General features: G+C 33.3%; 1 protein-coding gene across 1 annotated transcript in view; it reads left to right on the forward strand.

Annotated features, from left to right (window-relative positions):
• Positions 1-2,473: 2,473 nt before the first annotated feature.
• egfl6 (EGF-like-domain, multiple 6) overlaps positions 2,474-14,831 on the forward strand; it is a 20,598-nt gene continuing 8,240 nt past the window's right edge. The window contains exons 1-7 of the mRNA XM_016248849.1: positions 2,474-2,643; positions 7,408-7,514; positions 8,599-8,691; positions 9,869-9,988; positions 10,627-10,746; positions 11,465-11,599; positions 12,459-12,581. Coding sequence (XP_016104335.1) covers positions 2,573-2,643; positions 7,408-7,514; positions 8,599-8,691; positions 9,869-9,988; positions 10,627-10,746; positions 11,465-11,599; positions 12,459-12,581 — 769 coding nt within the window. The 5' untranslated portion in view covers positions 2,474-2,572. The remainder of the gene's footprint in view (positions 2,644-7,407; positions 7,515-8,598; positions 8,692-9,868; positions 9,989-10,626; positions 10,747-11,464; positions 11,600-12,458; positions 12,582-14,831) is intronic.

The following is a 14,831-nucleotide window of genomic DNA, read 5'->3' on the forward strand; positions in this document are numbered from 1 at the left end:
TGGTGTATTTTTAAGAAAACAAGACTTAATATCTGAAGTCTTTTTGCTTCTCAAGTAAACATATCTTGATGTATACATTTAAAAAAAAAATTAAATGGAAGACAAGACAAAAATACACTCTACAACAAGGTTTCATTAACGCATAACTGCATTAGTTAACATGATTTAACAATCGCAACTACTTATAAAGCTTTTAATAATCTTTTTATCAATATTCATTTCAAAATGTACTACTACATTATTAAAATCAAAAGTTGTACCTTATATAATTTCATTTATTTGAGCTGGCATGATCAAATAATGAATAGTAGGTTTTTTTGTACAATAACTTTTGAATAGTTGTGTTTTTAGTAACTAACGTTAATGAAGATGGATAAACACTGAAACAAATGTATTGCTCATTGTTAGTTAATGCATTAACTCATGTTAACTAATGATATGTTATAGTGTTATCAAAATAGAAATCTTTTTTCAGAGTAATGTGAATTTACTTTGATTACTTCAATTGAATCAAACAATGAGTTAATTGTTAACTTGAATGGCTGTTAATCGTCAATTCAAATCACTATTAAATACAAAAGTAGCTGTAAGTGATGCACAAGCTTGAACAGATTTGAAGGATTTGTGCAGTATTTAAGTAAATGGCTGTTGTTGTGTTGGTTTGTGAAGCTGTCGGTGCTGATCTGCCAATGATGAGCTGCTACTTTTGGCCGTAATGAGCGTTGGCCACCTGTTCACACGACTGGCTCCCATTTGCTGCTGTACAGAGTTTATTTCCGTCGGTTCACTGATTCACTCCGTCCCGCTGGAGCCTGGTCCAAATTTAGAGACCAACATGAGAAGCACGCAGAATTACAAACATCTGGAACCACAGAGAGGATGTTGATCACTCAATAAAAGCAGTTTTGTCTTTTGTTTTGACATATTTTCTGTTGAAACAGTTACTGGGGCAGGTAATATATTGCTATAGGCTTTAGTTGACTTTCTGTTGCTAGGCAGATTAATTGGGAGTGGCTTGCTCATTCTAGAGAGCATCTGATTGGACGAAAATGTGTGTAGTGCAGGATGAGTCATCAGTATTATTTTTATGTTTATTGGTCCAGGAAGAGATAAATTGTCAAATTTGAATATGTTATTATTATTATTATTATTGAACTTATTATTATTGCAAGGTTTGTGAAATTAAATTTTGTTAGATATATTTAAAGACTTGTTTAAGTGATATAAATCTATATTTGCTGAATACTGTAGATGAGAAAGTATTAGAAAGTATTAGGCCTTCTCATAGCTGTCAAAATAAAAGTCCTCAGACACATCAGCCGAACAGAAAAACTATGATGATAATTAAAAAATGCCAAATACTCGCCGAAATATCAGCCAACCACTAATTATTTTTCATTTTAGTAGCACATTTGGATATAGATGATTTCAAATATAACAGAGATCATCTCAAAGCCACAAATTGTGAACATAGCTCTGTGTGTGTGTACAGCGGCTGGACAAAGTTGAGAAATGTTTAACTTAATGCAAATGAGCTTACAAGATGGAAGTATATAATGTATGACATCTAAAAATGTTATGTGTTAAACGTATCAATATAACAACTAAGATTGATACATGCATTCATAAATCTTGTTCATTATTTGATGCATTGTGCACTGCTGCAATTTCATTTATTTACAAAATGTTCCTATTAAGTGGCAAGAAATCTCATATAATAATCAGACTTTTAAAAATGCAATGGGATTTTAAGCGAAAAGCTCTTTTTTTCTGCAACAATATTTCAAAGCCAAAACCTCTTCCAGGCATGTGAAATGTCCATGAAAGCCTGTTCAAGTAACTGTCAGTGTAAACGACACGCACCTTCTGCTCCTGATCCATCTGCTGAGGTGTGATTGCCGTGAATAGTGCAAGGTTTAATTATAGCAGAAATGTGGTGAAGGAGATTTTAGAGGTTCCTGTAAGAGGCATCTGTTAAACACTTAAAGAGCCATAAACACAGAGGTTCCTATATCCTGTCTGTTCAAATCCCCGCTGGATCTTCATGTGTGTTTCCACATTTCTGCTGCTTTTACAGCTGCAATTAGTCTAGGAGGGTCACAGGTCACCAGAAAGAGACTTTTACCTTCAAATCATGGCTCATTTTCACCTGAAACAACCTGTGATCTTCTAAAAGCCTAAAATACGTCCAGTGGTCAACAAGTCATGGCAGTCTTTATACTGAAAAATATGTGTAGATTAACCATTTTTACTCAGGATTTGGTAGTAAATTTCACAATTTTGCTCTTATATGTTTTCATATTAGTAATAGAAAACATTATTTTGAAGTGAGATGTTTGAATCTAGACGTCACAGATTGAGTTTCAGAGAGATGTCTGAAACACCCCCACAAAGACTTCCAGCCCTTCTGTCACTCAACGCAATGACATCTGGAATTTCACCGAGACGAGAGAGAGAGAGACACTCACGAGACGAGAGGACAGACGCTGCAGACTTTATCCTGCAATCACACTAGGAAACGCAAACAGAAGAGGAAAGGACGGCACAGAAATAAACAGCATTGCTTTAAAACATGAAACATTTGACGTGGATCAGCACTCTGTCATTCCTGCTTTATTTCTCCTCAGGATCTGCAGATTACAGGTAAGTGACCTTCTCCTGCTTGACGTTAAGCAGCCTCTGTTGTGAAGAAACTAAAGCTTTGACTTTTTGACTTTGGATTGGAGACTTTGAGACATTGTTGAGATCGCATGTCAGATTATTTAGGTCTTTTCTTAGGAGAAACATTTGAGAAGTACAGTAGATTGTTCGGCATTTAATTGAGATCTTATTTGGAGTGATTTATGGAGCAGATCAATTCATAAGTTAAAAGGCGACAGTAATTAGTGTGCAAAAACTTTTGTGACCAGTGCAACCTTTTTAATTCAAGTCAATATTTCTTGAAAAATATTTTTATTGCTTTTGTAGCCATATTAAATGCATAAACTGCAAAAAAAATATATATATATATAAATACACAAACTGCAAAACTGAAAAATAAAAAACAATCAAAATTAGTGAGTTAAAAAAATCTGTTAATGGGGTAAGAGAAATAAAACCAAAAACAATATTATGTTTCTTATTGCATTGCCAGATATTTAATGTTTTAAGCAAAAACTCACTTCATTTTGGTGTATTTTTAAGAAAACAAGACTTAATATCTGAAGTCTTTTTGCTTCTCAAGTAAACATATCTTGATGTATACATTTAAAAAAAAAATTAAATGGAAGACAAGACAAAAATACACTCTACAACAAGGTTTCATTAACGCATAACTGCATTAGTTAACATGATTTAACAATCGCAACTACTTATAAAGCTTTTAATAATCTTTTTATCAATATTCATTTCAAAATGTACTACTACATTATTAAAATCAAAAGTTGTACCTTATATAATTTCATTTATTTGAGCTGGCATGATCAAATAATGAATAGTAGGTTTTTTTGTACAATAACTTTTGAATAGTTGTGTTTTTAGTAACTAACGTTAATGAAGATGGATAAACACTGAAACAAATGTATTGCTCATTGTTAGTTAATGCATTAACTCATGTTAACTAATGATATGTTATAGTGTTATCAAAATAGAAATCTTTTTTCAGAGTAATGTGAATTTACTTTGATTACTTCAATTGAATCAAACAATGAGTTAATTGTTAACTTGAATGGCTGTTAATCGTCAATTCAAATCACTATTAAATACAAAAGTAGCTGTAAGTGATGCACAAGCTTGAACAGATTTGAAGGATTTGTGCAGTATTTAAGTAAATGGCTGTTGTTGTGTTGGTTTGTGAAGCTTGATGTATACATTTAAAAAAAAAATTAAATGGAAGACAAGACAAAAATACACTCTACAACAAGGTTTCATTAACGCATAACTGCATTAGTTAACATGATTTAACAATCGCAACTACTTATAAAGCTTTTAATAATCTTTTTATCAATATTCATTTCAAAATGTACTACTACATTATTAAAATCAAAAGTTGTACCTTATATAATTTCATTTATTTGAGCTGGCATGATCAAATAATGAATAGTAGGTTTTTTTGTACAATAACTTTTGAATAGTTGTGTTTTTAGTAACTAGCGTTAATGAAGATGGATAAACACTGAAACAAATGTATTGCTCATTGTTAGTTAATGCATTAACTAATGTTAACTAATGAGATGTTATTGTAAAGTGTTATCAAAATAGAAAACCTTTTTTCAGAGTAATGTGAATTTACTTTGATTACTTCAATTGAATCAAACAATGAGTTAATTGTTAACTTGAATGGCTGTTAATCGTCAATTCAAATCACTATTAAATACAAAAGTAGCTGTAAGTGATGCACAAGCTTGAACAGATTTGAAGGATTTGTGCAGTATTTAAGTAAATGGCTGTTGTTGTGTTGGTTTGTGAAGCTGTCGGTGCTGATCTGCCAATGATGAGCTGCTACTTTTGGCCGTAATGAGCGTTGGCCACCTGTTCACACGACTGGCTCCCATTTGCTGCTGTACAGAGTTTATTTCCGTCGGTTCACTGATTCACTCCGTCCCGCTGGAGCCTGGTCCAAATTTAGAGACCAACATGAGAAGCACGCAGAATTACAAACATCTGGAACCACAGAGAGGATGTTGATCACTCAATAAAAGCAGTTTTGTCTTTTGTTTTGACATATTTTCTGTTGAAACAGTTACTGGGGCAGGTAATATATTGCTATAGGCTTTAGTTGACTTTCTGTTGCTAGGCAGATTAATTGGGAGTGGCTTGCTCATTCTAGAGAGCATCTGATTGGACGAAAATGTGTGTAGTGCAGGATGAGTCATCAGTATTATTTTTATGTTTATTGGTCCAGGAAGAGATAAATTGTCAAATTTGAATATGTTATTATTATTATTATTATTGAACTTATTATTATTGCAAGGTTTGTGAAATTAAATTTTGTTAGATATATTTAAAGACTTGTTTAAGTGATATAAATCTATATTTGCTGAATACTGTAGATGAGAAAGTATTAGAAAGTATTAGGCCTTCTCATAGCTGTCAAAATAAAAGTCCTCAGACACATCAGCCGAACAGAAAAACTATGATGATAATTAAAAAATGCCAAATACTCGCCGAAATATCAGCCAACCACTAATTATTTTTCATTTTAGTAGCACATTTGGATATAGATGATTTCAAATATAACAGAGATCATCTCAAAGCCACAAATTGTGAACATAGCTCTGTGTGTGTGTACAGCGGCTGGACAAAGTTGAGAAATGTTTAACTTAATGCAAATGAGCTTACAAGATGGAAGTATATAATGTATGACATCTAAAAATGTTATGTGTTAAACGTATCAATATAACAACTAAGATTGATACATGCATTCATAAATCTTGTTCATTATTTGATGCATTGTGCACTGCTGCAATTTCATTTATTTACAAAATGTTCCTATTAAGTGGCAAGAAATCTCATATTATAATCAGACTTTTAAAAATGCAATGGGATTTTAAGCGAAAAGCTCTTTTTTTCTGCAACAATATTTCAAAGCCAAAACCTCTTCCAGGCATGTGAAATGTCCATGAAAGCCTGTTCAAGTAACTGTCAGTGTAAACGACACGCACCTTCTGCTCCTGATCCATCTGCTGAGGTGTGATTGCCGTGAATAGTGCAAGGTTTAATTATAGCAGAAATGTGGTGAAGGAGATTTTAGAGGTTCCTGTAAGAGGCATCTGTTAAACACTTAAAGAGCCATAAACACAGAGGTTCCTATATCCTGTCTGTTCAAATCCAGCCTGGTCCAAATTTAGAGACCAACATGAGAAGCACGCAGAATTACAAACATCTGGAACCACAGAGAGGATGTTGATCACTCAATAAAAGCAGTTTTGTCTTTTGTTTTGACATATTTTCTGTTGAAACAGTTACTGGGGCAGGTAATATATTGCTATAGGCTTTAGTTGACTTTCTGTTGCTAGGCAGATTAATTGGGAGTGGCTTGCTCATTCTAGAGAGCATCTGATTGGACGAAAATGTGTGTAGTGCAGGATGAGTCATCAGTATTATTTTTATGTTTATTGGTCCAGGAAGAGATAAATTGTCAAATTTGAATATGTTATTATTATTATTATTATTGAACTTATTATTATTGCAAGGTTTGTGAAATTAAATTTTGTTAGATATATTTAAAGACTTGTTTAAGTGATATAAATCTATATTTGCTGAATACTGTAGATGAGAAAGTATTAGAAAGTATTAGGCCTTCTCATAGCTGTCAAAATAAAAGTCCTCAGACACATCAGCCGAACAGAAAAACTATGATGATAATTAAAAAATGCCAAATACTCGCCGAAATATCAGCCAACCACTAATTATTTTTCATTTTAGTAGCACATTTGGATATAGATGATTTCAAATATAACAGAGATCATCTCAAAGCCACAAATTGTGAACATAGCTCTGTGTGTGTGTACAGCGGCTGGACAAAGTTGAGAAATGTTTAACTTAATGCAAATGAGCTTACAAGATGGAAGTATATAATGTATGACATCTAAAAATGTTATGTGTTAAACGTATCAATATAACAACTAAGATTGATACATGCATTCATAAATCTTGTTCATTATTTGATGCATTGTGCACTGCTGCAATTTCATTTATTTACAAAATGTTCCTATTAAGTGGCAAGAAATCTCATATTATAATCAGACTTTTAAAAATGCAATGAGATTTTAAGCGAAAAGCTCTTTTTTTTCTGCAGCAATATTTCAAAGCCAAAACCTCTTCCAGGCATGTGAAATGTCCATGAAAGCCTGTTCAAGTAACTGTCAGTGTAAACGACACGCACCTTCTGCTCCTGATCCATCTGCTGAGGTGTGATTGCCGTGAATAGTGCAAGGTTTAATTATAGCAGAAATGTGGTGAAGGAGATTTTAGAGGTTCCTGTAAGAGGCATCTGTTAAACACTTAAAGAGCCATAAACACAGAGGTTCCTATATCCTGTCTGTTCAAATCCCCGCTGGATCTTCATGTGTGTTTCCACATTTCTGCTGCTTTTACAGCTGCAATTAGTCTAGGAGGGTCACAGGTCACCAGAAAGAGACTTTTACCTTCAAATCATGGCTCATTTTCACCTGAAACAACCTGTGATCGTCTAAAAGCCTAAAATACGTCCAGTGGTCAACTAGTCATGGCAGTCTTTATACTGAAAAATATGTGTAGATTAACCATTTTTACTCAGGATTTGGTAGTAAATTTCACAATTTTGCTCTTATATGTTTTCATATTAGTAATAGAAAACATTATTTTGCTTTTATATTGTGATTTTTGGATCATATCTAAATGCATTTTTTTTGTAAAACTGACATGTTTCTGATGTGTTCTGGAAAGGGAAAAGCGTCAGATCCCAGCGAGGAGTTTGGCAGGCGTTTGTCGATACGGCAGCAGACTGGAGTGCTGTTATGGATGGAAGAAAAACCGCAAAGGACACTGTGAAGGTAAATGAGGAGAAATGAACATTTCTACAATTGTGGTTTATTTTTATTTAGTGACAAGGATGTATACAATGTCACTTAAATGGCACATTAAAAAATAATAATCAGAGATTATGAGAATAAAGTCACAATGTTTTGAGAATAAGCTAAATGAGAATGAAGTCGTCGCCTTTTGAGATTAAAGTCTTAACATTTTTATAATAAAGTCAAAATTATGAGAATAAAGTCACAGCAATGCGAGAGTCATGTACAATATTAAACTTGTAAAATTTTGACAATAAAGTATAATAAAATCATAGAATAAAATATAGTATTACACGATTAAAGTCGTAATATTTTGAGAACAATGTCAAAATGACCAGAAAAAAGTCTTAGCAAAATTAGATTCAAATCGTGATTTTTTTTATTTAGAGACAATAATGTAAGTGTATAATGGCGTTGTAGTGCCATAAAAAACATCCTAGATTAGATACGAATGAAGTTGTAGAATTGTGAGGTTAAAGTTATAATACTTTGGTAAAGTCAAAATTACAAGAATAAAGTTGTTCCAATAGAAGAACAAAGTCTGATATGAGGCTAAACTTGTAATAGTTTGAAAATGAAGTCACAATTATGAGAATAAAGTCATAGCATTGTGAAATTAAATGTCAGTATTTATATAATTGTTAATGGAAGTTAAAGTTAATAAAGTTATAAAGTTAATATTTCGGGACATTTGACTTGCAAAATATTACAACTTCAATCTCGCAATGCTATGACTTTATTCTCATAAACTTATGTTATTTGTATATTTATTTATTTACAACACTGTCATATAATTGTCCATACTGTGATTGATTGAGAATTGTTCATGTGACTGTAGCTAGTCATTCAAAACATGGAAACACTGGGTAAATATTCCATCCACAAACTCATATGATACATTCATTCTTTCTGCGGTTTGGTGCTTTTAAACCACACTGAACTCTGAGAGGAAATCTGGGAGAACAGAAGTTGGCTTTGGTTTCCAGACGTGTGGTTTTGTGAACGGATTTGACCTGCGCTGTTTCCTTTACTAATATATCTCTGCTGTTGAATGTTTTACCAGCTCAGTGTGACCTGGGCTGCAAACACGGCGAGTGTGTCGGCCCCAACAAATGCAAGTGCTTCCCCGGATACACCGGAAAGACATGTAGTCAAGGTTTGTGCCAGTGGTATTTGAGCGGTATTACAGTTTTTGTTAATATTTTGATTGTTTATTTTTATATTTTTAAAATGTTTAGTAATTTTGTTGTGTTTTTTGTATTGCTGTCAAACGATTAATCGCGATTAATTGCATCCAAAATAAAAGTTTTTGTTTACATAATATATGTGTGTGTGTACTGTGTACATTTATTATGTTTATATAAATACACAAACATACAGTATATATTTTGAAAATATTTACATGCATTTACATATATATATTTATATTTGTTTAATTTATATTATATATAAAGATATTTAAAACTTAAACATAACATATTTTTCTTAAATATATACATGCATGTGTGTATATTTATATAAACAATAAATATACACAGTATACACACACATATATTATCTAAAAAAAACTTTTATTTTGGATGTGATTAATCGCGATTAATCGTTTGACGGAGAGTTTTTATTTATTTATTATTTATTATACGTTATTTAATTTTTCTATAATTTTGTATTCATGAGTTTTAGTTTTTTGTTTATTTTATTTTATTTAGTTCAACTTATACTGCAGGGGTTTTTTTTTGTATATTGTTATGTTAAGTTAATGTATTTTATTTCAAGTAAGGCTTTTTTGTTGTTGTTGTTGTTGGTTGGTTTTCCCTTGTTTGTCTTTGCAAGCGATTCAGTGCATCAGTGAACTGTGAATCAAACTGAGTCACAAACTAATTCAGCCCAAATCCATTCGTCAGATTAGTTCAAAAGAGTGAGTAATTTGCGCAATCTTGCATGTCTAGTTCTGATTCTAAAAGCTGATAGAAAACACACACACACCATGGTTCCTGAAATATCGTCAAGGAAAACAAGTCTCATATCGGTATATGGTAATCTCTGTTGTCAGAAGGATTTATCAGTAATATTTTACAGTAAAAATGGTCTGATGCCTCTGTATCATGGCTGATATTACTATTGATTCATTCATCACATTGACAATGGAAGGTCACTGCATTGTGAGATTACATGAGATATATTTTACTAAATGTAGTAGGTCATCCATGCATACAGTAAATTACAGTACAGTAAAAAAAGACTCTACAATGTATTTATGCTATATAATGCAGAAATAATGTGCTTTGTGCACAGCCTTTGACTAGCCTGTCTCTTTCTGTCTCTGGCTTCAGATCTGAATGAGTGCGGTCTAAAGCCTCGGCCCTGTGAACATCGCTGTATGAACACATTTGGAAGCTATATGTGCTACTGCTTAAACGGATACATGCTGATGTCTGATGGCTCCTGTACAAGTAAGTGACTGTGCTGCAATATATTTAAATGTGAGTATAATAGAGTAAGTTCTTAAACTTTTGGATCCAAGTTCAATAAGCTATCGTTTTGAAGCTAAATGAGTATCAATATTGCACATTATTGATGTAAATCTTATGTAAATCCACTAAATAATTTAAGTTTGCTTAATCTGGGTATTAATTAGTTGCACAAACTCAAAGTGTCATATTATTTATATGCACCAAAACAAGTGTATACAATGTATTCCATAAAATTGACGATGAACATTGAACATTAATCACCCGAAGGGTGACATAAAAAACTTTACATACAGCTAAACGGCTAATTCAGAATAACAAATATTTGCATGTGCTCATAAGTCGACATGCTTTAACCAAAAGCACAAATGTTTTAAGTGCAATGGATTATGGGTGATCAAACTGAGCATGTTCAGCAGCCCATTGGTTTGATATTGCAAGTTCTTGCTGTTTAATAATTTAAGATGCACATACTAAATGACCTAAAAGTTGACTTTATTTAACATTTTATTCAGGCTAATGTCAGCTTTTGTACATTAGTTAATTCAATCAGCCTTTGAATCTGAGTTTGTCTTGTATTAAAGTGAAGGTCTGTGGATGTTTTGTCGTGTGTCCTGCAGACTCTAGGACGTGTTCTCTGGCTCACTGTCAGTACGGCTGTGGGGAGGTGCAGGGTGAGGTCCGCTGTCTCTGTCCGTCTCCTGGCCTGCAGCTGGGATTTGATGGGAAGACCTGTGAGGGTGAGAACAGCTCAATGACACCCGCTCTTCAGATGAAGCTGTTGCTATAGTAACTGCTCACTCACTGATGAGAGTGATGGAGCTGCTCAGTGCAAGTCAGATTTCGGGTCTGGATTTGCTCTGTGTTTTTTCTTTATCATACCAATAATAACTTGACCTCTACATCTGATTAAACAGAATTTTTTTTTTCTTTCGGAGACCTCAGATTATTTATTTTTTGCTTAAAATAAACCTGATTTTTTTTAAGTGGTCAACCCAGAAATATCAGTGAATTTTAAAATTAGATTTCAATGAAAAACAACAACAACAATAATAATAATAATTTTAAGTAAATTTTTCTGACCCCACTGGTAATTTTTTTTCTTCAAAATTAGTTGAATTTATGCTTAAAATGAGATTATAAAAAAAATCTGCCAATGGGGTCAGAAAAAAATATCTTGGTTTCCCGTTGAATTAAGTTAATTTTTTGCATGCATAAATAAGTAAATAAATAAATAAATACAATTTTCTAGTTGTGCTTTGCTTTAAAATATTTAATTGGTTTGTGTGGGGTTTGTGGTATTTGTGATTGTTATGTATTGGAATTATTTGATAAAAATCCTTGTAATCAAGAGCTAGTGGAAAAATCATGGAAATTCATAAGTCACTGTGGATCAATGAAAGCCGATAATCAAGATGCCTAATCAACTCTTGTTGTTTGCCTCATTTTCTTCTTCAGACATTGATGAATGTGCAACCGGGAAAATCCAGTGTCCGTTTAACCGTCAGTGCACCAACACATTTGGAAGCTACTACTGCAAGTGTCAGACGGGTTATGATCTCAAATACGTCAATGGGAAATATGACTGCGTTGGTAAGAAAGGAACAGTGCAACTTGCTGTTATTATTGACTAAATAATAGAGTGCAGCAGTCGTGTCTTGAAAGTAAAACTTTATTGTAAAGTTGTAAATAAAACAAAGATTATTGTATGTTTTGAAAGAAAATACTATTTCTGTTTTTCTACTTCAAAGTTTCGGGTTTAATTCACTGTTACTTGCTATTTCTTTGTAATCATTTTAAAAATGTACTAGCAATTTATGAGTGAAATTTGTTTCAAAGTTAATCCTGCATAATTTCTGACTTTTTCAGGATATAAACTCAGAACTGCAGAAAAGTCTGAATTGCGACATATAAACTTGCATTTGCGAGAAACAAAATCAGAATTGTTTGTAACTGTGGTGAAAAACAAAACAAAAATTAAAAAAACTGAAATGCAGGATGTAAACTCAGAATTCAGAAAAAAGTCTGAGTTGTGAGAAAAAGTCTGTAGTAAGTAATTATGACTTTTTCTCAGACTTGCTAGAAACATTGTATTGTCATTACTGATTTGATTGTAACAGTGCATCATGGGATGAGTAGTTTAATTCCTCATACAATAACGAAACAGTCTTTTTTCTAATTTTCGAAAATACACCTTTACTTGAAATATTGTGATTCATTTGGAGCCTCTTGCTTTGGTTCATGACTCAGAACCCTTTAATAAATAAAGTTTTACATGCTTGGAGAGAATTATTAGAATACTTACAGAATCAAGGCCGCTGAAACAATGTGCATTCACTCTTATGCTTTATATCTATTAGATATATGCATTGCATATGCAACTGAAAGATGTGAAACAATGATAAGAATGATCCATAATTTGAAATGTGATACTAAAACACTGTATTTTCAGATATAAATGAATGTGTGTCCAACACACATAAGTGCAGTCATCACGCTGAGTGCATCAACACACATGGATCCTACAAGTGTAAATGCAAGCAGGGTTTCCGTGGCAGTGGATTTGATTGTTCAGGTGAGAGACAAAATCAAACATGAAAGCAATGAGTCAGTAAAATTAATTATATGCATAATATACAGTATTATAGATTGGAATGGTTGCTATTGGTTGAAATATACACCGCCAGTGATGAGTTTGGACATACTGACCGAATGTATGTTTCTCGTGATCTTAAAGACCTTAAATTCTTCAATGCTTGAAATTATTTTTGTAGAATATAAATCTAAACTATAATGCATGTGTGAAATTCTTAACAAAACTAAAATGCAACAATGCACCTCAATAAAACTCTGAAATAATAAGATAGATAGATAGTCCTAGGAGTAAGGTTCTGTGTCCAAACTCTTGACTTTTCTACTGTATATTTTGCATATGGATATGCAATTATATTTTGAGTTCATTTGTGTGAGTATCTGTTTGTAATTATCCTTGAAGGGGTGAAATGACAGGAAAGAAAATGCTGTAGGAAGCATCAGCAGCTCCAAAGTGTTTCCTTTAAAGAGCCTCCTGAATTTCACAGCTGTCAGGCAGAGAAAGTCTGCGACTGAAATCCCACCTGTGTAAATATCTGCGTTTGTACCGAACACACTGAAGTGAAGGCCAAAGGAAACGGTTCTTCTGTGCTGTTTATCTGCATAGACTCCAGAGCTGCACTTCTGTAGAAATGAATGTGGATCCACACATAGAGAAACTTTAGGAGAAACATCTAAGGACGTAGGAAAACTTTTCTAAAGGAAAAGTTCACCCAAAAACGATAATTTGCTGAAAATGTGCTCACCCTCAGACCATCCAATATGTGGATGAGTGTGTTTCTTCATCAGATTTGGAGAAATGTAGCACTGCATCAGTGTATCAGCAATGGATGCTCTGCAGTGAATGGGTGCCGTCAGAATGAGAGTCCAAACAGCTGATAAAAACATCACAATAATCCACAAGCACTCCAGTCCATCAGTTAACATCTGGAGAAGACAAAAGCTGAAACTAATCCATCATTAAGATGTTTTTAACTTGAAACCATAACCATAATCCATAATAAATTAATTATATGCATAATATACAGTATTATAGATTGGAATGGTTGCTATTGGTTGAAATATACACCGCCAGTGATGAGTTTGGACATACTGACCGAATGTATGTTTCTCGTGATCTTAAAGACCTTAAATTCTTCAATGCTTGAAATTATTTTTGTAGAATATAAATCTAAAATATAATGCATGTGTGAAATTCTTAACAAAACTACAATGCACCTCAATAAAACGCTGAAATAATAAGATAGATAGATAGTCCTAGGAGTAAGGTTCTGTGTCCAAACTCTTGACTTTTCTACTGTATATTTTGCATATGGATATGCAATTATATTTTGAGTTCATTTGTGTGAGTATCTGTTTGTAATTATCCTTGAAGGGGTGAAATGACAGGAAAGAAAATGCTGTAGGAATCATCAGCAGCTCCAAAGTGTTTCCTTTAAAGAGCCTCCTGAATTTCACAGCTGTCAGGCAGAGAAAGTCTGCGACTGAAATCCCACCTGTGTAAATATCTGCGTTTGTACCGAACACACTGAAGTGAAGGCCAAAGGAAACGGTTCTTCTGTGCTGTTTATCTGCATAGACTCCAGAGCTGCACTTCTGTAGAAATGAATGTGGATCCACACATAGAGAAACTTTAGGAGAAACATCTAAGGACGTAGGAAAACTTTTCTAAAGGAAAAGTTCACCCAAAAACGATAATTTGCTGAAAATGTGCTCACCCTCAGACCATCCAATATGTGGATGAGTGTGTTTCTTCATCAGATTTGGAGAAATGTAGCACTGCATCAGTGTATCAGCAATGGATGCTCTGCAGTGAATGGGTGCCGTCAGAATGAGAGTCCAAACAGCTGATAAAAACATCACAATAATCCACAAGCACTCCAGTCCATCAGTTAACATCTGGAGAAGACAAAAGCTGAAACTAATCCATCATTAAGATGTTTTTAACTTGAAACCATAACCATAATCCATAATAACACTTCCTCCGGTGAAAAAGTGTTCTGGTGTGAATCAGGAGAGAAATCTGCACAGATCAAGCAGCAGTTAAACAGCTCTAAACACATATGTGGCTCGATTTTGATGTGAGAGACAACAGAAGATGCACTTTTTCACCGGAGGAAGTGTTATTATGGATTATGGTTATGGTTTCAAGTTAAAATCATCTTAATGATGGATTTGTTTCCGCTTTTGTCTTCTCCAGATGTTAACTGATGGACTGGAGTGCTGTGGATTA

The sequence above is a fragment of the Sinocyclocheilus grahami genome, unplaced genomic scaffold, assembly GCF_001515645.1.
Source record: "Sinocyclocheilus grahami isolate Dianchi unplaced genomic scaffold, SAMN03320097.WGS_v1.1 scaffold894.1, whole genome shotgun sequence".
Lineage (NCBI taxonomy): Eukaryota > Metazoa > Chordata > Actinopteri > Cypriniformes > Cyprinidae > Sinocyclocheilus > Sinocyclocheilus grahami.